The sequence below is a fragment of the Pempheris klunzingeri genome, chromosome 20 (genome assembly GCF_042242105.1).
Source record: "Pempheris klunzingeri isolate RE-2024b chromosome 20, fPemKlu1.hap1, whole genome shotgun sequence".
NCBI lineage: Eukaryota > Metazoa > Chordata > Actinopteri > Acropomatiformes > Pempheridae > Pempheris > Pempheris klunzingeri.
Window position 1 is genome coordinate 14,343,774 of NC_092031.1, and position 25,208 is coordinate 14,368,981.

At 42.1% G+C, this 25,208-nt stretch overlaps 3 protein-coding genes across 4 annotated transcripts; 1 reads left to right on the forward strand and 2 right to left on the reverse strand.

Moving 5' to 3' along the window:
- The first annotated feature begins 459 nt into the window (after window positions 1–459).
- Window positions 460–6,137, forward strand: rsph10b (radial spoke head 10 homolog B). Its single transcript, XM_070852275.1, has 17 exons — window positions 460–704; window positions 757–856; window positions 1,251–1,319; window positions 1,477–1,650; window positions 1,726–1,811; window positions 1,878–1,998; window positions 2,229–2,405; window positions 2,715–2,820; window positions 2,919–3,028; window positions 3,127–3,316; window positions 3,443–3,551; window positions 4,062–4,141; window positions 4,306–4,433; window positions 4,651–4,752; window positions 4,891–5,022; window positions 5,132–5,216; window positions 5,515–6,137. The coding sequence occupies exons 1-17, from the start codon at window positions 460–462 to the stop codon at window positions 5,703–5,705; spliced, it is 2,205 nt and encodes a 734-aa protein (XP_070708376.1). The 3' UTR covers window positions 5,706–6,137.
- An 84-nt stretch (window positions 6,138–6,221) lies between these two features.
- On the reverse strand, window positions 6,222–12,512 carry dlgap5 (discs, large (Drosophila) homolog-associated protein 5). 2 transcript variants are annotated; one of them, XM_070851740.1, is made up of 19 exons: window positions 12,440–12,512; window positions 11,373–11,620; window positions 11,018–11,205; window positions 10,754–10,831; window positions 10,603–10,642; window positions 10,421–10,507; window positions 10,199–10,300; window positions 10,023–10,097; window positions 9,876–9,913; window positions 9,520–9,782; window positions 9,161–9,334; window positions 8,971–9,059; window positions 8,667–8,827; window positions 8,467–8,568; window positions 8,057–8,312; window positions 7,312–7,961; window positions 7,045–7,210; window positions 6,628–6,680; window positions 6,222–6,497 (listed from the first exon to the last, which is right to left on the reverse strand). In XM_070851740.1, exons 2-19 carry the CDS (start codon window positions 11,608–11,610, stop codon window positions 6,384–6,386), a joined length of 2,874 nt encoding a protein of 957 aa, XP_070707841.1. In that variant the 5' UTR covers window positions 11,611–11,620; window positions 12,440–12,512; the 3' UTR covers window positions 6,222–6,383. The 2 variants fall into 2 exon arrangements, with proteins under 2 accessions (XP_070707841.1, XP_070707840.1); XM_070851739.1 differs by having other exon boundaries at window positions 6,622–6,680.
- Window positions 12,513–13,932: 1,420 nt separating this feature from the next.
- On the reverse strand, window positions 13,933–24,333 carry ccz1 (CCZ1 homolog, vacuolar protein trafficking and biogenesis associated). The gene is made up of 17 exons (XM_070851733.1): window positions 24,210–24,333; window positions 22,943–23,018; window positions 22,728–22,824; window positions 22,522–22,619; window positions 22,179–22,272; window positions 21,998–22,078; window positions 21,870–21,917; window positions 21,600–21,683; window positions 20,748–20,923; window positions 20,137–20,218; window positions 19,755–19,816; window positions 17,576–17,687; window positions 17,242–17,275; window positions 16,930–17,047; window positions 15,215–15,373; window positions 14,570–14,697; window positions 13,933–14,462 (listed from the first exon to the last, which is right to left on the reverse strand). Exons 2-17 carry the CDS (start codon window positions 22,954–22,956, stop codon window positions 14,407–14,409), a joined length of 1,443 nt encoding a protein of 480 aa, XP_070707834.1. The 5' UTR covers window positions 22,957–23,018; window positions 24,210–24,333; the 3' UTR covers window positions 13,933–14,406.
- Window positions 24,334–25,208: the final 875 nt, after the last annotated feature.

The following is a 25,208-nucleotide window of genomic DNA, read 5'->3' on the forward strand; positions in this document are numbered from 1 at the left end:
ACATCATGGTCTATAAGATCATCATATGTTTGTGGCGTCGCTCTCTAAAACTTTTCACGAGCTGAGAAAAACAGCCCTGTTTTCCGCTTTGTGACTACGAGGGTTTTAAACTAGTTTTCATGGTTTGAGTTGGAAGGGTTTGAAAAATTGTAATCTGAAGAGTAACTAACGCTGTCATGCAAAAGTAGAGGAGTAAAAGTATGTGTAAAGTAAGTGTAAGTAAGTAAGTTGCATAAAATATTCAAAGCCCAAGCAAACAAACTTATTTTTATCCCACTACTGATTAACACAGGTAGTACTAGACGTTCAGTTATATACTGTTTAAGATGATATCACTCCCTGAATGACCCTCTTTGACTTTTTGACTGGTAAAGGCTCCCGTAGTTGCAGGCGTCCTTTGCCGTTGCCATGGAGATACTCCAGTTTTGCCGAGACATAACGCCACATAAACAGCACAAAATGACACAGGGGAAAGAGGAGAAAACGGCGATAGAAAACGGTGGAACCGTGGAAAGGTGCGGAGACGCAGAGCTGCCGCAGTCAGCGGGGGAAAGAGAGAGAAAACAGGCAGCGAGCTGCCCCGCTGGTTTAAAGGTGAATCCAGCGGAAGTGAACCGAAGCAGCACCGGAGGCCGTGCTGTCAGTGACGACCCGCCAGAGGACACCCATCAACTCCCCACTCTGTTTACCTTAGTTATCCTGAGGTAAAGCATCACTCAGAAACACTAGCTAGGCAGACTGGCTGTATCTGAACAGTAAGCTCTGCTGTATCCTTTACAGACATGAAGGGGAAACCTGTGAAGGCCAGCTTCATGGAGAGGGGGTCGCCTGTTTTGAAGGAGGCCACATGTACAAGGTACAATTCAAAGTAACAACACAACACTGGTTCGATATGTTTGATAGAAAAACACAGTGAGTGCACTCTTCAGCCTATTGCAGTCCTACAATGTTTAGTAATTGTTCATTTTTTGAATGGAAAATGGGATTATGAACCTCAAATGGTTTAAAACACATTAAAAATAATTCCATAATTCCAATATATATATATAATAATATATTCCAATTAGTTTTTCTAATTATTTGAAACCATCTGAAATTGTATTTGTAATATATTTCTATTACTACAATCAGCGGTCATGCTGTTGATGCGAAGACAAATACAAATATATTCTGAGAGCGCACCAGAAATTCATTTAAATGTCCTTTGCTCCAACTTCCATGAGGATGTTTAAAACTTTTTTTCCCCTTAGGGGATGTTTTCCAGTGGACTTATGAATGGACCTGGTGTCTTCACACTGGCAGGTGGATTAAAATATGAGGTACAGTTCAATCATGACATATTATAATAACGGTAATTAACTTAGATTCAAAGTGCTTTACAATAACCCGTGTGTACGTAACATTTCTAAACACGCATGCTGTATACATATATCGACATTGTCAACTTAATCTTGTAGTGAATTTCTAACCTAACAGGGGGAATTTGTGTGCAACCTGCCCATGGGCCGGGGCACCTACACCTGGCCGGACGGCAGCTCCTATGAGGGGGAGGTGTACAATGGTATACGACAAGGGACTGGAACCTACAAATGTGCAAAAACTGGAGTGTTATACAGAGGGCAGTGGGATCAGGGCAAGAGGCACAGAAAGGTATGATCCACCAAATTATATCAGGTATAGTCTTCTTTTAAAGCTTTTAATTTCAATCGGCCGTCTTTGTTTTAGGGGGAAGTGTATTATAACCAGGATAAGAGCTCTTGGTACAAAGGAGATTGGGTGAAGAACACCAGAGAGGGATGGGGAGTGAGATGGTATGTATGGAGTATCGAATCTGTTGAATTTGAACAGTCCAGAGGGTGATGTCTGTGTCTTAACAGCTACCCCTCTGGTAACATTTACTGTGGTGAGTGGAAGAACAACCTGAGAGACGGAGAGGGCACAATGAGGTGGTTAAAACTGGAACAGCAGTATGTTGGGACGTGGAAGAGCGGAGTCCAGGTATGAAAGTTTTCCTGTGGTATTATCTCGGCCCTTTCCCAGACTATTGACATCAACGTTTCCAGCTGTTGATACCAAAACAAAGCTTGAAACATTCATCAAATTCTTCAAAACAGCTTTTCTAGCAGAGCCAAAGTGTCACAGTGTGTTCATTATCTTATATCAGACATAGCTCTAATTCCAGGACAGCAGATTTTTAGCCCCCTTAAAACACCTCTCTTCTCTGGCAGCATGGACGAGGCACACACGTGTGGATCCTGAAGCGAGTGGATGGATCCCAGTATTCCCTGAGCAATCAGTACATCGGGGACTTTGTTCAGGGTCAGAGGCACGGACAGGGGGCCTTTTACTACGCTGGTGGTGCCATCTATGAAGGAGAATGGAGGAACAATAAAAAACATGGAAAGGTGAATCAATAACACAGTAGTGCCTTTCACAGCTGATGCACACACACACGCAAATTCAGTGAATATCAAAGTGAAAAAGCTTTCTTGGAAGTGGCAAACACCTTTGACTAATGCTTTAGAAATGCATCTAGCATCACAATGAAAGCGGCACTCTTTGCAAGCTTTATGTTTTTCTCTCTGGATGATTCTGTAGGTAACTTTGGAAATGTTTTTTGCCGCTCTTTGGACTCCAAGTCAGTAACACACCCATGATACACCTCTATGTCATCGCAAGAGATTCTAAAAGTGGCTTTACAATGCGGTTCACAGGGAAAATTCACTTGTAGGGATGGGCATGTTTTGGAGGGAGAGTTTGTGGACGATCAGATGATGACACACAACCAGGATGGACACAGAGTTCCCAGTCCTCTGTGCGGTAAACACACTACAGTACTGTGGCTCCATTCTAAATGCTCAGTGATACAGTCTGAAATCCTCTGGTACAATGGCTTATGTTATTGCATCTTGTTACAGGTGTAACTCCTCTGTCAGGTAGTGATTCCTTGGGGTCGGACATGGCTCTGAATACTGAATATCTTTTGGATAAAATACCAGCGACACAGCAGGACGCTGAGCGTGAACAGGTCTGGTCCTGCTTTGTGCTGCAAAATTGAACGTATGATCTTTCCTCCCCCACATCCTTATTTTCACCCCAGTTCCTACTATGTCTCACGTGTAACAGCTGGAGTCTGTGGTGCTGATGCACATCACAGAGCTGAAGTCTGTCTATAGTTTCTACAGCAGACTCGGCCGTGTCCACTGCCCAGAAAACACCTTCCTGCTGACCCGCCTGCAGCTCTGGCGCCTGCTCAAAGATTGTAACATCCACCATCACGGCATCACTCTGATGCAGATAGACCACTTAACCAGAGGTGAGGAGGACCGGCAGTCTCTCCTAAACACTCAACCCACCTCACATATACAAGACATTGATAACTTCATAATTACAGTACTTTTAGAGGCATGGACAGTGAGTGTTTTTACTCTGTGTGTCTCAGAGGACGCCACATCTGCGGACATCCACTCTCCGTTCACTCCCATGCTTCTTTGTAGACTCCTCAGCTGTCTGGTGATTGTGGCCTATCATATCTACCATGAGGAGATGGTGTAAGGAATGATCCACTAACTCACTCAACAAGCCTGGCAATCCCAATCAGTCTGCTGCTTTTGTCCAGAATGAAATATCTTAACAAATATGAGATGGATTGTCAAAACTATGTTTTCCAATTGTTGAAAAACTAATGACATTCCCATCAGCCTCAGCTGTACTTTGTGTTTTGTGCCCATTAAAAAAACTCAGCATCATAACAAGCTTAACTAAGTTGGTGAACATGGCAAAAATTAAACCTGCCTAACATCATCAGCATGTTAGCATTGTCAATGTGAGCATGTTTCCATGCTGACTTTAGCATTTAGCTCATAGCACGGCTGGAAATGCACGTTTTTTTTCATGTATCAAGCATTCATCATTGCAAGATTTTCAATCAAAAAGCAACATAAGCGCACAGAACAACTACCCCAGCAAGGAATAACACAAAGACACGACTGAATATATGCTTGTTTTATCCTTGGTAGCTGATTTTGAGTGGAGAAACATCACTTCTCCTCTTTTCACAGGTCACAAGAGAAACTTCTGGCTGCCTGTTTTTCCAAACTGATGACAGACAACATCCTTCCTAATGCTAAGAATGTAAAAGGTGCTATTATGCTGATGTGCACACACTTATTAGATGGCAGTGGAACCTGCAAACTGATTTATTACCGGAGAAGAAGCCTCAAGTGGGGGAACTCAGTTATTTAATATGACTGAGTGCACTGCAGGTTCCTCGCATGCTCTTTAACTGTAGCTGTGTTCATCCAGGCTTCCTGTTTCGGCAGCCAGACTGTGCAGTGGTGGCTGTCAACTACTTGAAGAAGTGCTGGGAAGCCTATAAGACCCACTGCAAAGACAAGACCGTGACCTACCGACAGCTACTGTGGATGTTCAAGGTGCAGCAGACTAACACCAAGATCACCATGCATGATAGCTAACTGCTTCTTCTATATTTTACTCACTCAACATAAGAAATGGATGCAGTTTCTGACGAAACCAGAGGGCTGCCCTATTTTGAGTGACTTGATGAAAGAATTACATCCACAAAATATGATTGGGAAGACAGCAAACCTTTACCAACATTTAATTTTTCTCTCTGGCAACCCCTGTCAGGATTTCCATCTGCTGGATAATAACTTGACTACAGCTAGATTACTGAAGATCATCGCTGCAGAGAGCCGTGACCCCAGCAACATGTCCTGTCTGGATCTGGAGGTCTGCCTGTACTGTTCACACCTGTTGGCTGTCATTATTTTCTGTTGAGGGATAGGCGCTAATCTACTCAACCTTTTTGCGTGTATTTCTTTCCGCCTCTGTATCACCTTTGTCGTCATCCCACTCGTCCTACTGCAGATTACATTCCTGGAGTTTTTTGAGGTACTACTTGGCTCTGCTGAGGTGAAGTGTCAGCAGGCTTCTGAAGGCCTGGAGGAGGGCCAGTCGCTGTCCAGCCCTGCAGCCGAGGCCAGGAAGGATCTGCCTGAGGTGGAGGTTACTACAGACAGCACCTCACAGTCTGTCAGACCCATTCCCAAACCTCTCATGACCTTTGAAATCTTTAATAACATATAATTGTTGTTTTATCTTATCATAGACAGAAGAATTAAGTAGCACAGAAGAATCATCTGCTGCTCGGGAAGATGTCAAGACTAAAGTCAATGAGAGAACCCAGCCTACAGGTTTGTTTTGTTGGTTTTTGTCTGGTAATTCTTTCAAATGATGTATTAAATGTATGTCCATGTCCCTATATACGTAAGTGTATAAATTGTGGAAGGGAAAAGGACGTCAGCATGATATGTTTAGAAAGTTAAAGCACATAAAATTCATTGCCTTGACTATATAAACTTGTAGTCATGCTGAGTCATTATGGAGATGGGAAAGTGCATCCGTCTAAAGGTCAGGTAGTGTTGGCTAGAAAACCATAATCTTCAAATAAATTACGTTTTGACTCATAAAATAATGTCATATTTTCTGTAGAGCACACAGAAGGAGGTGAAAGATGGGGAGTGCAAACCAGAGGAACCGAGGCCAAAGACCATGAACTGGACTTGAGGATCCAGGCGATCCATCAATTCTTCAACCACTTTTTCTTTCCTGCATTTGAATATAACCAGACAGTCTCCAGAAACATGAAGGAAGAGAAGCTTCAATTAACAGATAACATTTAGTGATTTCTATCAGGTCGCTTAGGAGTATTAGTAGAAATAGTCGGAGGTGGAAATGTGCAGCGTTTTCTGACTGTGTAAATATAACCAACATCCATTTAGGTTGGCTCAGTCAGACTCAAAGCAGCATTACATTACAGTGTTTCAATTTATGTTATGTTGATGTTCGTATTGATAATTCAGACCATACTTTTAAAGCATAAACACAGCCACCAGGTGGCATCAATCACTTCCTCTCCCTGTAGCTTTTATTCCAGCTGGTCTACTCACAGGATTGTGTCACAGACGTGTGTAGTGCTCTTTTGTGTAACAGGTAGAACGGACATTAGGAGGCTGATGAATGACCAGATGATAAAGATTCAGTAATGTTGTCAGCACAGAAACCTGATAAACTTTTCTCTACCTGAACTATCCACACTGTACAAAAATAAACTAAATGTCTGGAGCCTTTAAATAAAGTGAAACAAAAACACTGAGTGCTGATGTGTGCTTGGATGTCAATGAAGAGTACTGGCCAGGTCCTTGTAACTAGAACTTTAATTAGACTGTCTTGTGAGACAAAACTATTTTCCATTTGATCTAAAAATAAGTCAGAATCACTCAGATACATTTTTTTTTTTTAAAAGGTAACAAAAGTAGTTAATATGCGTCAAAATAAAAAAAAAAAAGATTTAGTCTTTGTTACATATTAGAGGGAGGGGTGAAGACCATAAGGTCACTTGGACAGACAGACTGGCGGATCCGGTTCTTCAGCTCCGGGGTGAAGAGCAGCAGGGCAGACTCGGCTGTCTCCACCTGAAAAATACACGAAGAAGATTCAGCAATGAATAAAAGTAATAGTTAAAAGCCTAGATAATGGTTCGGTGTGGATTAAAAAGTCAATATTTGGAAGTAAAGAAATTTTAAAAAAGGGAAAGACCTTGACCTGCTGTGACTGAAGAGTTAATACTGAAGGCACCGCTGGCAGTGCTGTGGTGACTGTGAGAGAGTGAGCAAAACAGTGAGTAGAGACAGTCAAATGTGATATTTGTAATATCAGTTTCAAATATTCCAGAAGAAAACCAAGTGTGGTGCCTCCCCTATAATCAGGCAATCACAACATTTTCTCTTAAAGTTGCAGCGTGCAGGATATTTTGGGACTGACAACTTATTAAAGTAAAACCATTAGTTGCTCTTTAAGAACCACCACTACTCAAATTCCTTCCATATAAATTATAATGTTGTTTGCTTCAAACAAATTTCAATATAAATTCCTGTCACTGCAGCTTTAAAATATATTATTGTTGTTATGGTAGAAAGCCCAGGTGTCCACATGCACAGTACCTGTGGGCATCAATCATACCTGCTTCTTGCTGAGCAAGCAGGTCCTCAGATTGACCTCTGGGACTCTCCATTTCTACATCCACTGCCATGGGTGACAGTGTCTCTATGGCAACTGGCTCCCTCGGTGACATGCTGCATCTCTGTGAAGGTTGGAGGTAACGCTCAAAGTCCAACCCAGGAACTTCCTATAATTATGAGAGAATAACTTGTTTATTGTGGAGCAAGAGAAAACGGAGGCGGGTAATTTTCAATACAGAAACATAACTCTATTGAAAATGTGTGTTACCTCAACAAGTGAGCTGTCTGGTGTGTGGCACATGGACTCTTGGGCCACAGCAGCAGGGAGGGAAATGGGAGGCTGGCTGGGTGTTACACAGGGTGACAGTGTGAAACTCAGAGATGATGAGGGCTCAGGGGCCTGGGAGCCTGGAAGAGGTGTTTTGCATGGAGAGAGGGAGAGTCTTGGAGAGGCGGGGAGGTCAACATCTGCAGCTTCAGCTGGTTCCTCTTGCTCCTCGACTACAGAAATGGATGGAAGTGAATGTACAGGCACGGGTGTGCTCAATTCAAGAGCAGAGGTGGTGTTTTCCTCAGTTTGTGATTGGTGAGCAGGTCTTTCCTCAGCCTGGACGTCGTCTGAAAGCACTTTCGTGACAGGTGAGAAACAAAGAGAGACGTTTACAGTGTCCTTTCTGTTCTGGGATGGCTGAGGAGTGCCACCCTGAGACTTTGCTGCTTGTGCTGGGGTTTGGTCGAGGGGGAGACAGAACTGAGCAGGAGTACGGAGGGGCTGAGCAGGAGAGGCAACGGCCTGAACGGGGGTCTGAGTCAGAGCAAGGGATCGTCGAGTGACTCTTCGAGGTGAGAGGTAGTTGGAGCAGGGAGAGGCCTGAGGCAGCACAGCAGCACTCAGACGACTGGATCTCCTCACTGAACCTACAGACACGACATAGTTATTGGTTTAAATCTAACAGCAGGGGAAAGTACACAAGTAAACACTAATGAATGATGTGAAAAGTGACGCCTCTCACCTGATGGTTTGAGTGGGCTCTCCACCTGGAAGAAGCCTCCATCAAAGACCACCGTGTCAGTCTGCTGAGGCTGTGTTTGGGGTTGTGCTTCTTGTGTGTTCAGGCTGGCGTTGTCCTCATCATTACCAGCATCCTTTGCTGCTTTCTCTGCCTCGGCTGCCTGCTGTTTGGCTTTCATGGCTGCCTTCACAGCAGCCAGGCGAGACCTGGCTGCTGCTTTGGTTCCCGTTGGCTTGGCCGGTGCAGCTGCTGGTTTCTGCCAAAAGAACAGGACAGGCACAATGTCTTTATGTTCACACAACACTTCCCCCACCCACAGCGACCCCAAATGAAAATAGATAGCTGGTACCTGTAGTCGTATAGTCTGTTTTAAAGATGAAAAAGAATATATACACCAAAAGAGTCTTCACCTTCACTGCTTTCCTCTGTCGCGGCAGTGGCTTGTGTTCCTCCACCCAGCCTCGGCTCTCTGCTTCTTTGAGAGCGTCAAACTTCTTGTTGACGTCCTCTACCTGAGAGATGGCGAGAAGTGCAAAATATACAGTTATCCTTCTCTTTACATGTTTGGTGTCTGAAACCACATGTTCTTCCTCTCTTATGAGGCATTCACCTGGTAATAAACCATGTCCCAGAATCCCTGCAGGTCAGTGCAGGTGGTGACCTTCTCCCCTCGGCCCAGCTCGCAGTCATCCACCAAACCACCGAACTGGTTGAAGCGCTCCTTCATCAACAGCCTCGCTTGGCCCACCGCTGTTCGCATACGGTCTCTCACTAAATAGACAAGAACAAGAAAGACACTAAATTACAATTATTCAATTACTGAATAATGTATTATTTCCCCAGGTATGAACACCACCACTCTCTATAGTACTGACTAGTACTGAAGTATAGTCACATATTCAAAATACACTCACTTTCTTCTGGGATAGACTTGTCCTCCACTCTAGACTCCCAGTGGACAGACAGAGCCATCAGTCTGTCAGTCTCTTTAGCAATTTCCAATCTGAATAATGTACAAAAAAAAAAAAACACTAACGCATTAACTCAAAATTCATTGTGAAATTGGAACAATAGATGACTCCACATATAAATAAAGTACGCCACCTGAAGTATGGTACATCGTGCTTTGATTCCAGGGGGCTGCCTGGAGTTGGGGGGGCCACTGTGGGAGATGTACGAGGAGGAGAGCGGCGAGGGGATTTAGGGGGAGAGGGCTCGCTTAGCTCAGTCTGAGGCTCAGCGTTGAATGTGGGGGGTGGTGGCAAAACGAAGCTGGAGCTGGGTGGGAAGAACGACAGCATGGCATTGAGATGGGAAACGACTTAGGTTTTAGTCACACACATTTCATTTGAGGCTCTAAAGGCAAAAATCTATATGCAAATCGATATGCAACAATGTTAATAATTCCAGTGTTTTATATAACATCAACAAAAAAAATAAAACACAAGGATGGACAGACAGACCTTGGCGTAAGGAAGGCATCTGCTGAGCGTGGAGTCAGAGGCTCGAACTTGAAGGAAGATAAGCCGTTGGGAGCCTGGAAGATGAAACCCTCTGGAGCAAAAGAAGACACAGAAGACTGGATTTCAACAGGATCCACGGCAGGGACAGAGTCAGCTGGAGCTTGGTCCTCCTCCATGTTTTCCTCCTCAGGGCAGGGTGCCGGGCTCGGGGGACGAGGCTCTTCCTCTGGCTCCTGCATCTCAGGCCTCTTCAGCTCGGGCTCCTACACAGGATAGAAACAGCAAACTAATCAGTCAATAAGTTACTGGTAAAAAGGCGGTCGTGGGTTCAACACGCTGAGTGTAGAAATGCTCACCTTGGGCACAGCAGACTGGACAGTGTTGTCGACAGTTACTGCATATTACAAGGAGAGATGCACAAAAATGATGGAAGAAATTAAAACAATTGTTTATGTAGGACACAGTCTCTGAAATTGGATGTTGCTGTCAATATTTAACGCTACCTTTACTGTTCCTTTCTCTGCTAGAAGAGGGGGCCACAACGTTGACAAATGCTCTGCTCCTTGTGGTTCTTACATCTGAGGGCGAGGAGAGGCATTTAAGAATAGATGAGTCTCCAGTGCTTTTAGTTTCCATGCCAAATAATAAATAACGGATATGGTCTTGGCTCAGTGTGTACCTGCACATTTGTCCTTAGGTTTGTCTTTCACCATCGGAGCTGCTGCTGCTACAGGAGGCCTGTTGGCTGATCTGGTCGACAAAGCTCGTACGACAGGCTCCACTACAGTAGGATGGCATGACAGAGACAAAGATTGAGATGCAAATGAGGAAACACAATAGGGTGAAACCTACAGGATAGGCGGTCAAGTTATGCACAAGGATTTTTCTTCTCATTAGTCACCTGCACAAACTTTGGTCTTGCTCATAGCTGGTGCTGGCTTCACAGGAGCTGCCCGACTCCTGGTTGATCTTTCTACAGCAGGCTGAGCTATAGGAGGGGTGAGATGTCAGATCTAAAACACACCAGGTTGCAGAAGATGGTATGCCGTATTTGAACTAAAAAGAGACATGCAGTCAATTTACCTTTCCTTGCAGCAGGATTTAGATCCTGCGTCTTCAGGGGCTGTTGAAATTTTGGCAAGAGAAAAGCATTGCAAAAAGTGCATATTAGCTTTCAGTTTTATGGGAGTTTATATGAGAACATATAAGAAAGCCACCATAGAGAAAGTAGTACCCTCTGCACTGGGTGCTGCTGCTGCTTCATTGAACGAGTGACTCTGGTACTCTGGGATGGAGCCTTGTGCACATTTATCTGAGAGATAAAAAAAGCATTAAATACTGATCATTTGGGTCATTCATCATTACAACTTAGTGAAGCAAAGAGGTGTTCCTCTGTTATAACTCATGTCATCATATCCAATAGAAACAAACGGAACATTGGAATATATAGACTGACAGTAAATACGGTATACTAGTCTAATGATGAGTCTTCCCTCACCTCCTTAGCTCGGGTTGAGGCAGCTGGCACAACAGGCAAAGAGACAAGTGAACGGGTGTCGTTTGGATGATACATGCCAGTCTTAAATATCCCTTTACACTGCTTTTCTCTTTTTTCCTTCTCCTTCTCAAGAGCCTTACGCTCTTTCCAGCGTTCAAGCTGTTTCAGCCTCTCCTCTCCAGCTACATCTGTGGAGAAACAGGTGTGAGATGAGACATAAATAACAGAGCAGTGGGCACAAAAAAGCAGAGTAGCCAGTTGACTACCGTATCTAAATGGTTATTGCTGTGGGTGCCTCATTTAATATGTGAAGATGTTTGAAGAGTTGTCGCTGTGGTGGAAGATGAAGCCTTACTTTTAGCAGGTTTTCCTTTGTTCTGCGTCTTTTCCTGAATGGTCGACATGTTGGCCATCGCGATGGAAGCATCCAGGCACGACATTTCCAGCTCTGGGAGCTTGTCTAGCTGCCTGCGTGTGTTTATGGCCCGTTCTCGGTTCTCCTTCTGGGACTGAGACCTCCTACGGGACATTCTTACCCTCAGCATTGACACGCTAGCATCCCGCTGGCGCAGGTGGGCAAATCTGGATTCCATATTCAGGTATCTGGAATTGTTAGGAAGAGGAACATGAGGAGGATAAAGTAGACACACTGCATATGACAGTTATTAGAGGCATTGAGGTACATCATATTGGAGTAATAGTGGTTGTGCCACCTGGCACAAAACAAAGAGACAAACATGAAAGTGAACAGGGTTTAAATAAAAAGTGAGGAGTCAAAAACTAAAGTTGTAGTGGAAATCTGTTTTGAACTAAGGTCTTCCACTACAACTCAACTCTAATATCTCTTGAGTGTGGACAGGAAAAACAAATCAACAAAAATAACACAACAAAGGATCACTTACTTTTAGTCAACAAAAGTCATAACACTAATGGCAAATAAACATCAGAAATGGCATTAAAAAGGCAGCTCGGTCTAAAAAAAAATTTTAATTTTACTGATCTTCAATAATCGCTAATTACGGGACTTCTTGTGTTAAAAGTTGAACAAAGTAGCTTCGTTTCTGTCCTGGGAGATTTGCCTCCAACCTTAGTTAGCAAACAGTTGGTTTGAAGTTAATGAATTAAAGTAAAAAATCAAAACGCCACTAACGTTACATCAACCAAACGATACTAAAAGGACCGACATGAAGGGGAGAAAATGGGCCACAATGTGAGTAATCACATTGTTTATCAAAGCCCATATTATCACAATTTCACTTCGTCCACTAACCCCAGGTTAGCTAGCTGTGTTAACACCTTAGCCATCAAAACTAGCTCACCACCTCACCGATTATCACGAAGAACTAAGAGATACCTGTTCAATTAACAGCCAAAGAACTAAACTAGCTATTTAGATTATATGTAATTAGTTACATGTCTTACCTTGCTCTTCCCCCCCAAAAAAAACAACACGTATAAAAACAAACTTCCTTTTCTGTCCGTCCCGTAAAGAAGTTTATCTGCTGCGCAACGGACGGACTAAAGAAACACAACAATCATGGCGCCTGACGTTTTGAAAATCATCTAAGGCGACGCTGATTGGCTGCAACTCGGACAGGAACGGTGAGCGCTGATTGGCTGGTTGAATTCTTCTTCTTCGGCTTATTTGTGGCTGGTAACGACGGTAAGAGTTAATGCCCCCCAGCAGTCTGGAGTCACTTTAGCACTTGTAGTGGGTTTGGCACGATTTTCTCTGTAACATTTCTGTTACAGTTTTTACTGTTTTGCCCAAAATTTTGCATTTTACATCTGTATTTTTTTTCACTAAGTGCTGGATTTGATCACTGTTTATTATTTCTGTCTATAATTTACTCATAGACTATTTGAAGAAGTAGACGTAGCTTCCGGGTCTGTAAAGTGAAGCCAATGCGGAAGTGTCAGCAGGACGCAGCTATGCTGGTTGCGAAAAAGGTTTCTGGTTATATAGAAGTTTATGGGAAAATTATCTTAATTCTCACTTGATTTATTACCTCAGTAAAAACTTTCCTGTTGAGTTTATGTTCTCCGTCGCTACTATTACGTCTTCTTCAACACTGCATTGTGTTCATTTAGTAAATCATGGTCCCATTTAGAGGAAAATAGACTATAAATTAGGGTATGTTTTAGGGCGGGACTGTGTTGTGACTACTAACCAACCAGAGGCGGTCTTTGTGGAACTGACGTCACATCTAGTTCCTAATAACCAAGTTGGTGACGCCCATTGATCGAAACTCGTGGCTTCAAAACGGCTGTCCACAAACCAAGGGGTGATTTAAGGTTATGTCCACTTTTTTTTTGTTTTTACAGTCTATAAAATTTACTCTGCCTTGGTTAAATGAAAGGCATTCTGACAAACGGGATAATATGGGTTGAAATTAAAATTCTTTGGCCTGTGGTATAATTTTGCGCTGTGATCTTACAGAATTGACTTAAGATCATCCATCATGAAAACAAAAGATTTGACTTGTGCAAAATATTTCAAACGGGCACCTGAAACAGGAAATACTCAAGTCCTGGCATGTTCAAGAGCCCCGGAACGAAACATTTCAGGACACTCCTCAAATTAGTTCTTTTGGCCTTTTGCCTGTTTTAGATACAGACATATATATTGCAATGATAAAAAAAAAAAATGCACCATTCCTCTAAAAAAGGATCCCAGAACAAAAGCAGGAATTAAATTGTCTATAAAATAAGGCTACATGGATGCCCACTGGTAGACAGAGATGAACCACAGCTCTAATAATGTAAAACTTCAGAGTCCAGTTTTATTCTTGTGATCTAAAGATGTGTCCCAGAGGTTTCAGATAAACATGATCTGAGGTTGCCATTTGGACGGGTGTCGAAGCTTTTACTCAATGAGCATCTTCAACTAAAAAAAAGACATTTCTTGCACTAAGTAAAATGACTTTTTCAATTTATTTAAAGTTAAAGCAGTTCTTTACAAAGCATATTACTTGTGACATGGTGACATCTTATTTTAAAACCATCACTGATTACCAAAGGAACCCGGAGTAAACAGCTCTGTGCATGTCAGTTTTTAAATTAATTTGAGACATTGCCGTGACGTGTTCATTAACAAAAAAGCATGAACAGACTGCAGCTTGAAAGAAACAAAACCTGTATGTACAAAGAAAACGAAAGAAAATAAAGTACATGTACAGTAAAAATCTGGATTTACACTTAATTACAAGAGAAACTTACAATTTTTATAGGTTAAATAAAAAAACTTGGTGAGAGAGCATTTTATTATTATTTTTTTTTATTATTTTACAATGCAATTATTGCATTACGCTGATGCTGTCATGATACCCTGCAACACTGACAGTTTTTAGTGTGTTGAAACAGTCTTTGTCTGTCTGTCTTCTGCTGCATCAGTCCAAGAAGAAAATGTTGTTGAACTGCGTTGCACAAAGCCTCTTAACCTCCTCTGTAGCAGAGAAAAGACAAAGGGGCATTAAGGGTGAAGGAGAGATTAAATATCAGGGCGGACTGTAATAACACAGATTTACTCACTACCAGGTGGTGGAGACATACCGTTTACTTCGATCAGGTTGGCGTTCTTCTGATTCAGGATCACGTACAGTTCTCTCTGGTCTGACTTCTTGCCGACTACCCAGTAGTCTGTCATAGCCTTTACGATGATTTCTTCATCTTCATCCACCCTAGAGCAGAGAGACGGAGGGGTAAGCGTCACCAAATAAAGGCAACTATGTAACTTGTGGGCAACTGGAGTTATAAAAGTACTACAATTTAATCTTTCTTACTGTTTGTGTCAGGAATGTCTCACATGTACTTAAAATAGTAAATCATTTCATATGAAAGCAAATGAGATTCACACCACATTGCCAAAATTGCAACGAGTATGTTTTGCGTGTGCTGGTTAGGGAAGAGCATCTAGACAGCATGTGTACAAAAAAAGGAACTGATATTGATACTGGAATAAAAGCTCTGAATGTCAATGTCACATGACTGCTTGCATGTCTGCTTCAAAACATAGCGTGTTTACAAAAGTTACCACAGGCATCACAATATGTACGAAAGTGACACAGCTGGAGACACACAGCTTTTATTTCCTGTGTTTGTGAAATGTGAAAACAGCTGCTGGTTAAGAGCTCAAGATGGTTTTAATGGCAGGAAAACACAGCTACGGTTTTACAGAGCCGACGTTCTCTGCTGTACCTGGCGAAGTCGCAGTTGATGTCTCCCAGGATCTTCATGAGGTCGGGGTGGACGGAGGTGAGGCAAACACTGATGGTCTTCCTCATGTGGATGGTGCTCTTCTCCGCCAGGTTCATGTGGTTGAAGTAGATGAACTTGAACTGGGGCTCCTTCTCCGGCCTGAACGGGAGCGAAATTGAACAACAGACGCATCCAAAAATGATTAAACAAGTGAAGGATGCCCAACATCTTGTGAAAAACAAGGATGAGTGTTTGAGGGATAAGAATGATGCATCTTTTGAAGGATGCTGCTTTATTTTCAGGGGGACACTGACAAAGCTCTCTGAGGTGCTGCTTTCATCTCATATGAAGCAAGAGAGGAAGTTACAATCACAATTTGGACCAGATCTGGAGAAAAGACTCATCTTGCTGTTGCTTATCACCGACACTGGACCCGTGGCCCATGTATTAATTCTATTTATTAAACAGGTACAGTGCATATTAATGACACTGCTGTTAATATGCCAGAATTAACCAAAAAGTTAGTTTCCATCTGTATAACTTCGTAAGCGATAAACAATGTCCAGTTCAAAGTGTCGGGTCTCTCTGGGGCAAGTAAAATCATTAATAAATGATAAAATCACTTTGGACAATAACATCCACCAAAAAGTTTAATTAAGCCTTCTCCATTGTCCAACCATGTTAAGTTGAGATGTAATTGCATCTCTGGAAGAGAATGTATGTATTCAATCAGGCCATGCAACAGATTTTTATCTATGCTGCGTCTAATTATTTACAGTTCCACCAGGCCAAATCAGGACACAGACCTGAATGCCAGCTGAGGAATTTGGGACGGCATTATTTATTCAGTGGATTCTTCACTAGGGTGATTAAAAAAGGAGCCCATCAAATTGCCCGGGCCAGGGAGTCCTGTCTTGGATTACAGACGAGGACGCATGTGAAGCTAACTGCTGGGGTTAAAGGAGAGCGGGCCAGGATGCCAGTCTTTAAAGCTACACTGCTTGAGTTACCCCTAAGTAGTGCCCTGACGATATCCAGTGGTATTAGAGGCTCATCTATCGCTGCCAGCCAAGAGGCGTTAATACGAAGGATTGGCTGCACACTGATGACTGAATGGCTACTGTAATAATGGGACTGCCCTTATTCTACACTCTCTCTACAGTCTATACTTGTGTATATAATGTAGTGCTGAAATAAAAAAAAACTAATTAAAAGAAAAGTCAAGTCATTTCTTAGAACTAAGATGCTGGAGCTAGAGAATACGTTGTTGTCTAATTAGAATTGATTAAAAAGTGTATTTTTCTGTTGATAAATTCATCAGTTTCATAGATAACAAACATATCTATCAAGTAATTTAAATGTTAAACATAGCCGGCTAATTTTCACAATTGTTTGACAATTTCTATGGTATTAGTTGCAACCATAATTAGACAGTGAGCAGCAACAAGCGATATGGGGATAAAGCAGGAAAACACATGACAAGATTTAGCTTCAACCCCAGGAAACACATTTGCACAGCATGTCTTACACTGTGGGATCATCAGCACTCTTTTAATGTGGAACATTCAAGCCTTACAGCCGTAAGCGTGTTATCAGGGAAAAGACATAAACCTGCATGACGGCATCTTCAAAACATAAATATTAGAGCACAATTTGAGCAGCACCAGTTAGCAGCAAGACTTGGTAATTAGGAGGGCGGTGGATTCTCAACTGACCCTGATATCCTGCGGTTGATGGTGAACTGTTCGCATATGTCAGATGCCAGCAAAGTAAGCTGAGGGCCCACCAAGCTGTCCAGCTGCTCACAGAAGTCCCTCGTCAGCTCCACAGAGGCTGGAAAGAGACGGAGGAGAGAAGAAAGTCAGCCATTATGGGACACGAGCTGAGGAGAAAGTAATATTTAAGCTTCATATGAGCAGCCAAAATACTAGAAAATGCTGAAATAACGAAACTTTAGATTCACCGGGAAAAGGGAAATGAAAGTTAACCCCATCATTTAAGTGGGTGGTGACTGGGTGCACACTTACCACTGATCATAAAACAAGCTGCCGCGCTCATCGCCTGGAAAAGAGCAGATCAGTGCCGGTTAAACGCGAAATCAAGGTCGCACAGGTTAGAAATTACATTAATGTGATGATAAGCATCGTGGGGCGACCTTCATCATTTTAAAATTCAGCTGTTTAATCCCAAAAATCCATATCGTGTGATAGTGAAATACTTCATCCTAAATCTACCCTTCATAAACAAATCCTTCAGTCAGATTATGAAAATCATCCTAAAAGATGAGTAACACCCCCCCCCCCTCCATTATAATACATTAGAGAAATTCCTGTATGGATTTGAATATTTACTCTACATTACCTTATAAACAATCAGATGCAGCTCCTCATAGCCGTCCTCTGTGCTGACAAATATTTTTGGAAATCGGAACTTGGCTTCTGGATCCTTGAGATTGGTGGGTCCTGTTAAAAACCTGGAGAGACAAGAGGAGGGCATGGCTGGCTAAATATTCCCAGAGCGGGTGAGAGAGAGTCGTCACAAAACAAGAATCAAAATCAAAATAACTCATGTGAATCTACTGTTTTATAATATATATACGGTAGAAAAAAAGATGACATTTTGGCCTGATGGTGGCACAAGAGAAAAGCTGATAGGGTGTCCCCATCTTCTGGTTTAAGGGTGGTTTAAGTACTCAATACTGGCTGTGAGCTTGGCGATGACGGGCCGCCGAGCATCCAAACAACCACCGGATGCCATGAAATGTTGTACAGATATTCATGGTTCCCAGGGGATGAAGCATACCGACTTTAGCGATCCCCCGACCTTTCCTCTGGCGCCACCAGCAGGTCAGCATGTTAGTCTGTCCAGTGCTAATGACATTCCCATCAGCATCAGTTGTACTTCGTGTTTAGTGCTAATTAGCAGATATTAGCGTGCTACCGTGCTAATGCTCAGATGGTTAACATGGTAAACATTATACCTACTAAACATCGGGATGCTATCATCATTCATCATCATCATCATCATCATTGTGAACATGATGACATTCTGATAGCATTTAGCTCAAAGCACTCCTGCGCCTACTGGCTGTAGACTCTTTGCACACAAGTGGAAACTTGGTTCTGACTGAAGGGAGTAGATTCAACAACTACTTTCATTATCAATTCATCTTCCAATTCTTTTCTTATATTAATATGTCAGAAAACTGTAAAATATAAAACCATACTTTTCCCTAAACCCTAAGTGCTGTGTCCAAATGTCATATTTAGTTTGACCAACAATCCAAACCCAAATATTCAATTTATATGTAATAATTCATCAAATACTTCCATAACAGAGGCTTGAACCAGAGATTTTTTCTTAAAGTTTTGCATTAATGACTCAAGCAATGAATTGATTATCAAAATCGTTGAAAGTTAATTTAATTCAACTAACTGACAAATCTTTTCCGCTCTGGATTCATCCTGAATATCTACAGCAAACTGCAGGGACGTCAGGCTTTTTGTTATTTTGTATGGCATCATGTGATGATCTAAGTGTTTCTCAAGGAGGAGGGTTTGGCCTGATGGTGACGAGAGGAGAGGTCAGGGGGCTGCCAAGGTGTCCAAAGCATTGTCTAGATACCACGAAGATTCACACCATAATTCACAGCAACACGGCCACTAGTTATCAAGACATGTTGGACCAAAACGACAGAGGGACTGAACAAAACTTAATCAAGCAATTAGGATACAAAGCATGAAAGGACAAGAACAGATTCATTTCCTCAGCTCTAAAATGGATCAGAGGCCGCTCACTCATTCCTCCATGACTCACACACAAGATAAGACCGCAGACTGAACAAGGGATTCACTGTTGGACTGTTAATACACTGGATTCCAAGGATGTCACTTAATATTAAGTGGAACCATTTGCATTGAAAGACATGACTGTGCTACATATGCCTCTGCTGTGTGGCAGAGATATCCAAGTGCATTTTATATTTTATTTTATCTTAAGTTTAACCATTTCTGGCCTCCACCAAACATTCTTTTTACTTTGTGTCATCCAATTAGAGTTGTAAAACTGTGTTCCTGTCCCATGACATGTCACCAGGAGTCAGACGTGAACTACTGCAGCAGCTCCACTTAACCTTCAGACACTAGTTACCTCACACATCGTGCAGGCACATTTTGCCAGAAAGCAAACGCATGAGTAAACCGTTGCTTGTTACATATGTCCACAGAAACTGAACAGAAAGTGTTTCTAGACCACAGGCTGCAGTGATACTCTGTTAGCCAAGGGAGTAACCGTCTTAAATTATTTGGTTGACTGCAAGGAAAGCTCATTACTGTCAGTGGGTCGAAACCACGCGATGCTTGCACATACAATGCATAAGCAAACATTCATGTGCACATCCAGAGTAGTCTTCTTGACACCTTGTCCCTAGTTGACACTATTCCACTGACGGCACCGACAGACATTTAACCAAAATCCAAATCCTCTTGTACTACATCCTTCCCTCTGCAGAATAATAAAAAACATGGGGTCAGGGACTTACCTTCCATAGTGCAACAGATTCCCTGCGACCTCCGGCCTCAGGGGAGAGTCCCTGCCCGCCAACTGAGGGGAAACAAAGGGAACAGAGAGAAAAGAGGGATTAGCGTGAAAATGTGTGGCCTTGCTTTGCAAGTATTATCTACAGCTCATATTCCGGTCAGTAGTCTCTGTCTGTATCATAAATATAAAAAACTGTTTAGATCACATTACATTCTTACACTGTATATCATCAGGGAAAAAGCATAGTACAGTTGAGCCTCTTGTCTCCATCCAACACAAACATCCCCTGCTCCCTCGTTTCTTTCATTACATCCCCCACTTCTCTCCCATACTTCCTTTAGCTCTCCTTTTTATCTGCCACTTGTGCACTCCCACCTCCTCACCTCAGGCTCAGAGTGTCTGGGGAACAGGGAGGTGGTCAGGTACTTGTACAGGATCCTCATGTCGTCTTGTTCCAGTCCACTCCTGCAGGCCCAACCACAAAATAAACACCATCACACCTTATGACCTTCACAACACACTCAATCAAAATAAGGAACCAAAATGCGTGGCCGTGTACAGTATTTCACAGAGTGCTGTCGATCGTGTTGTTCGTCACGGGCTGGGCATTAACCCAAACAGTCTCCTGGTGCTAGTTACTGTTCAGCAGAGGTTGTACATGCACCACAATGAATATTCCAAAGCAATACCTTAATTTGGATATTAATTAAAAACAGCTCTTCTGTGTTGTGTCTATTGACAGTTCACAATGAAAGATCCCACTGCTCTTTGGACATTACCAATCATGTAATCGCCCGTGCTTACACACTGAGCCAGGCGGCTGTCAGTGAGCCCATTAAACGCAAAGAGGATTACAGGTCTGCTTATACCCACCTCTGTTTGCCCTGTGGCCTACAACAGGCTGTGCATTAACACAGAAAATTAGAAAGCCACAGGTGGAGTTTGGGGACAGACACACGCAAAGTTTCAAACAAAGCAAAGTTTCAGTCAGTACCAGATAAGCTGGTCGTTGTACAGGAAGGCCGTGTATTTAATCAGACTGAGGCTCTCCTCTACTCTGTTGACAAACGACTGGATCTTCAGATAGGTCATCTTGTCCAGTGGGAAGAAGCTGATGCCTCCAAATACGTCCAGCAGGTCGCAGGACTGCAAATGGAGAGTCTGCAGATACTGTGGAGCCCAGAATAAAACACACACACACACACACACACACACACACACAGACACGCGCCGAAAATAATGGGAGAGACACAGGAGAAGGAAAGGAGAAAGGGGTTAGTTTACCCACCAACAAGTGCTTGCTTACAGTGCAATAAAGACAGAGGAATAAGAAACTCTCTAATGCTCTTGAGACGCTTGCATCATCTAGAAGCAGAGACACGGTGGCATTCAACCTCTGATAGGCACACCGCAACCTCTCTCTTTCTCTACGTCTTTGGGTTACACAGTGGAGGGAAGCCTGTGTTACTTAAGAAGGGTATTCCCTAATTAGAAATGAATTTTTTATACTTTTGCTTCAGCTTTTATCGTTCTATCGAGGAGACTGTAGCATGAGGCGAAGACAGCTTATGTACACAGATAATGACCAAGAAATCAGGCATGGCTGCAAGCTTCTTTCACGACAGCTTTCCCAGGGGTATTTACGAAGACACAAACACTGTCTTTGTATGTTTAAGTGTCATCACTGGAGGCTAGCCCTTGTGAAAACACTGACTTTCAGGCGTTACTGGATTTTTATAAACAACAACATATATCATTATTCAATTAAAACGAATCGTGTTGTCAAAGCAAGGCCAAATACGCACAACATGTTAAGGAAGAAATATGATCCGCAAGAACTTTTTACCCTGTAGAAGAACTTCTCAAGCTTCTGAATGAGCAGCTCCACGCCACCGGCTTCCATTGCTCGGCCAAATGTGCCATTGAAGAGCTACAGCGCAAGGAAAATAATCACAGTTAGAAGATCATCTTTTTTGCATTATAAAGGCCTGACATTGGTAGGAGTGTATCTATATGGCTCTGTGAAAAGTACAACTCTTTAATATCCGTAAAATATCCGACTTTACATGTGCAAAAGTACAAAGTTGTTAAAAGCATGACAAATTCTAAAACATACCTTGTACATACTGTAGCATTGCCTTACCACTGCACCATACACAGTGTCCTACAGAGGCAAGAGGACATGGTCAGTAAAGGTTTAAACTGGCAACATGAGAGAAATACAGATGATCCATCAGTACTCACAAGCATTTCCTCTTCCTGATACTCTACTGTTGGAGGTTTGCCATCTTTGTTTAGTTTCTTGATCATTGGGTTTCGAACCACCTGAGGAGTGAAATACAAACAGCAGATTAGAGAGTTCAAGGTCAACAAAGTCTATACAAACAGAGCAAGCACTGAATAAGTAATGTACACGGAAATATACCATGACGATCCAGAAATTGTCCTCGGGCTCAAAGAAAAACTGCCGGTTCTTCTGGGTGTGCAGAGATTTAGCTGGTTTTGTTGGACAGAACGTCCTAGGAGACAAAAGTCAAGGCCGTGAAAAGAAAGCACACACACACAAACAAGAAGACCAGCCCATTAGTTTGCGGTTGTACAGACATTACATATGCATCAGTATGGATCTGACCAAGGAAAAGTCACTTTCCTTTTCGTCTGCTCTTTAAAACTTGTCACAAACTAAGCCATGTAATTGATGTTAGACACTTCAGAAATTCACACTAAGTCTGTGCAAGATGTTTCAAGTACAGTAATCAACTCCTTGCCTGGTGAATTGTACAATGGCTTCACAAAGGCCGACATTTCGGATCTTCTCATTCTTCTCCACATCGCTTGGGTGGTAAAACAGAATCTTCTTCTCTTCCTGAAAAAAAAAAAATAATAACACCTTGAATTAACAAGGCAATGACATTATCAAAATCAACGACCAGTGCAGCTACAAAATGTATTTTTATCCATTAATCAACCCAACCTCTCCTTCTCGGGGTCCAAATGTCGGGTTATAAACGAAAAAATTGAGCAGAGATGGCTTGTACTGTTTCTCTTGCGTTCCTGCGGCCATTCTGGGACTGTAACAGACACAAAGAGACAGCTGACAGACTCAGATAAAACAGATCAAAGACCTTTAGATTTCTTTCAGTTTACATCAATGTCAGCCCGGGATCCCCACAAAAAAAAACGCCTTACCTAATCATGAGCATTAGTGGAACTTGTGTCTGGATTTCTTTTGCTCCACAGGCAGTTTGGTTATCATGCCGTGTGCCTGCAGAATGAAGACAAGCACATCATATACTGAAGCAAGTCAAGTATAGAGATAATAACCATTGACTTATAATTGGATACTCCACACACACCAAGTGTAGTTGATGTGAATGAGGGCAAAGCTGAAAGGGACAGCATATATGCTGATCTCGTGTGTCCGATCGGTATATTCCCCAATACTGATCGTATTAGGTGGATCAGGTATTGCAAATTTACGTAGCAACAGTATGTCAAAATTCTGTTGCATTCATTCAGTCATGGAAGGCGACAATGGCCTCGAGTTACATGACAGAAAAATAATTCCATGCGGAGAGCTGTACAGATTTTAGATTTGGTCAAACTGGTGAACACTGGTATCATAATGGTAGCAGTGGTAATGGAATAGGCATTACCAGATATGTGCATCTCCAATTCATACAGTGGTGGAAAAGTGGTGGAGCAATAATGTCAGTCAGTGTTTAAGTAGCAATATCACATAGTTCCTCAAGAGAAGATCCTCAAAATGTCAGCACTAAACTAATATATTATGAATAGATTTATAACCCATGAAGGAGGGGCTGTTGTGTTAAGACTACACTGATTTTAGCTGGAAACTGATGATGCTCTGAAGGTACTAAAAGCAAAAGTAGTCCCCTTTTAGGATTCATGTACGTTTTACTACATGAACAGTGCAACTTACAACAGTGTCAGGTAGTTTAACCAGGTCATTCACATTATATGAGCTTATTGAATGTTTGAATGTAACATTAAATCACATCTGATCTTGAATAAATTCACTGGAGGAATAAGCTGAACGTGTTTTTACTTAAGTATAGCACTGAAACTAGTGTCCTTCCATACTTTTTGATTCTGCATCTAGCTAAGAGGCACGTTTGTTTAGTGCGACTTGTTACTTGTGATGCACTAAATTTAGCAACTTAACTGCTGTCGTTAAGCGTGAAGTCTGTGCGTCCTGAGCTAAAATCCCCTCCATCTTTACACATTGGCTGGTTTCTGTAAGTCACGACTTACAGAATTAACCACACCGGGTCCCGTCTGTGGCACAACTAACGCTACTGAAGCTACTGTCAGTTAGAGCAGCTAGCTGGTTAGCCGGCTATGCTAGCAGTGGAGGAGTGTTTGCAGAAATCCAGGCGGAGAAAAGCTCAGTGAACCGCGACTGTAAAGACAATAACACGACGACAACACTCACCTTACGGAGCACAACCCACCACGTTCAGGTGCTCGTGGTTAGAGACTGAGTAACCAAAATAAGAAATAAGGAAATGGGATCAATGAGGGGAGATGCCGCATACTTCACACATTACACATACAATCTTAACTTCCTGCTTTTGACAGCGCGGTGTCACAAGTTCAACTGTTCGGGTGCAATCGATTTCACGTCAAATAAAGGTTCCGAGCTCCTAAAGGGAGCATGAAGGGAGTTATGTTGTTTTGTAGAAAAACTTCTGGGTCATTAAATGGACTTGGAATAGGCAATGATGTTCATACAATAGTGTTTGGTTTAAAATGCTTTTTTAAAGAGACACTTGACGCTGTAAATAGTTTTCAGATAGCATTTTACACTGGGGATTATGATGACACTGTTAATTTAAATTAAAAAAAAAGAGATTTCGACAAATTTCGTCCACTTCCCCCTAACTCAGTTAAACATGTCTTTGATCTAATTTTCATTTTATCATGGGCCTGATCTTGTTTGTCCTTGTTGATATCTTTCTGCAACTCTTCACTGCACACTGGGGATGATGATGGCACACTGCATTGGTCTTTTGTTGCTTTATTCTCCACCTTCAGTCCTTTATTGTTATGTATTATTCACCACAAATGTACTCTCACATCAGTCTCATGTATCTTTTATTTATAAACACATACAAAACGTATAAACTGATTACACTAATACTAAGTTCAAATTACTCAAAGTAGTTGATATTTATATATATATATAAATATATATATATATATGCATTACACTGTTAACAACATTAGTCTCCATCCATGTTTCTCTCTAAACACAATTTTCTCTAGTGTTTGTATAGAAGAACTTTGAAGAAATTGTGATGATCACAATATCTACAATTGTTCAATTTTCCACTAAGAAGCAAATGCTGCATGATAACTTTCAAGTGGGAAAAAATCTAAAATGACTGTATACTTTATCTTGCAATGACATTTCATTGGTTGTGTCATATTC

Excerpts from the sequence above, each read along its gene's own strand:
- dlgap5 (XM_070851739.1), bottom strand. The coding sequence starts at position 11,610 with ATGGAATCCAGATTTGCCCACCTGCGCCAGCGGGATGCTAGCGTGTCA. Across the intron at positions 10,643-10,753 it reads AGCAGCACCCAGTGCAGAGG|CCCCTGAAGACGCAGGATCT; the intron begins GTACTACTTTCT and ends AAATTTCAACAG. Across the intron at positions 8,313-8,466 it reads GACAGAGGAAAGCAGTGAAG|AAACCAGCAGCTGCACCGGC; the intron begins GTGAAGACTCTT and ends TTCTTTTGGCAG.
- rsph10b (XM_070852275.1), top strand. The coding sequence starts at position 460 with ATGACACAGGGGAAAGAGGAGAAAACGGCGATAGAAAACGGTGGAACC. Across the intron at positions 857-1,250 it reads AAGGAGGCCACATGTACAAG|GGGATGTTTTCCAGTGGACT; the intron begins GTACAATTCAAA and ends TTTTCCCCTTAG. Across the intron at positions 2,406-2,714 it reads ACAATAAAAAACATGGAAAG|GGAAAATTCACTTGTAGGGA; the intron begins GTGAATCAATAA and ends TGCGGTTCACAG.
- ccz1 (XM_070851733.1), bottom strand. Across the intron at positions 20,924-21,599 it reads TTGAGAAGTTCTTCTACAGG|TATCTGCAGACTCTCCATTT; the intron begins GTAAAAAGTTCT and ends TGGGCTCCACAG. Across the intron at positions 14,698-15,214 it reads ATCAACTGCGACTTCGCCAG|GGTGGATGAAGATGAAGAAA; the intron begins GTACAGCAGAGA and ends TCTCTGCTCTAG.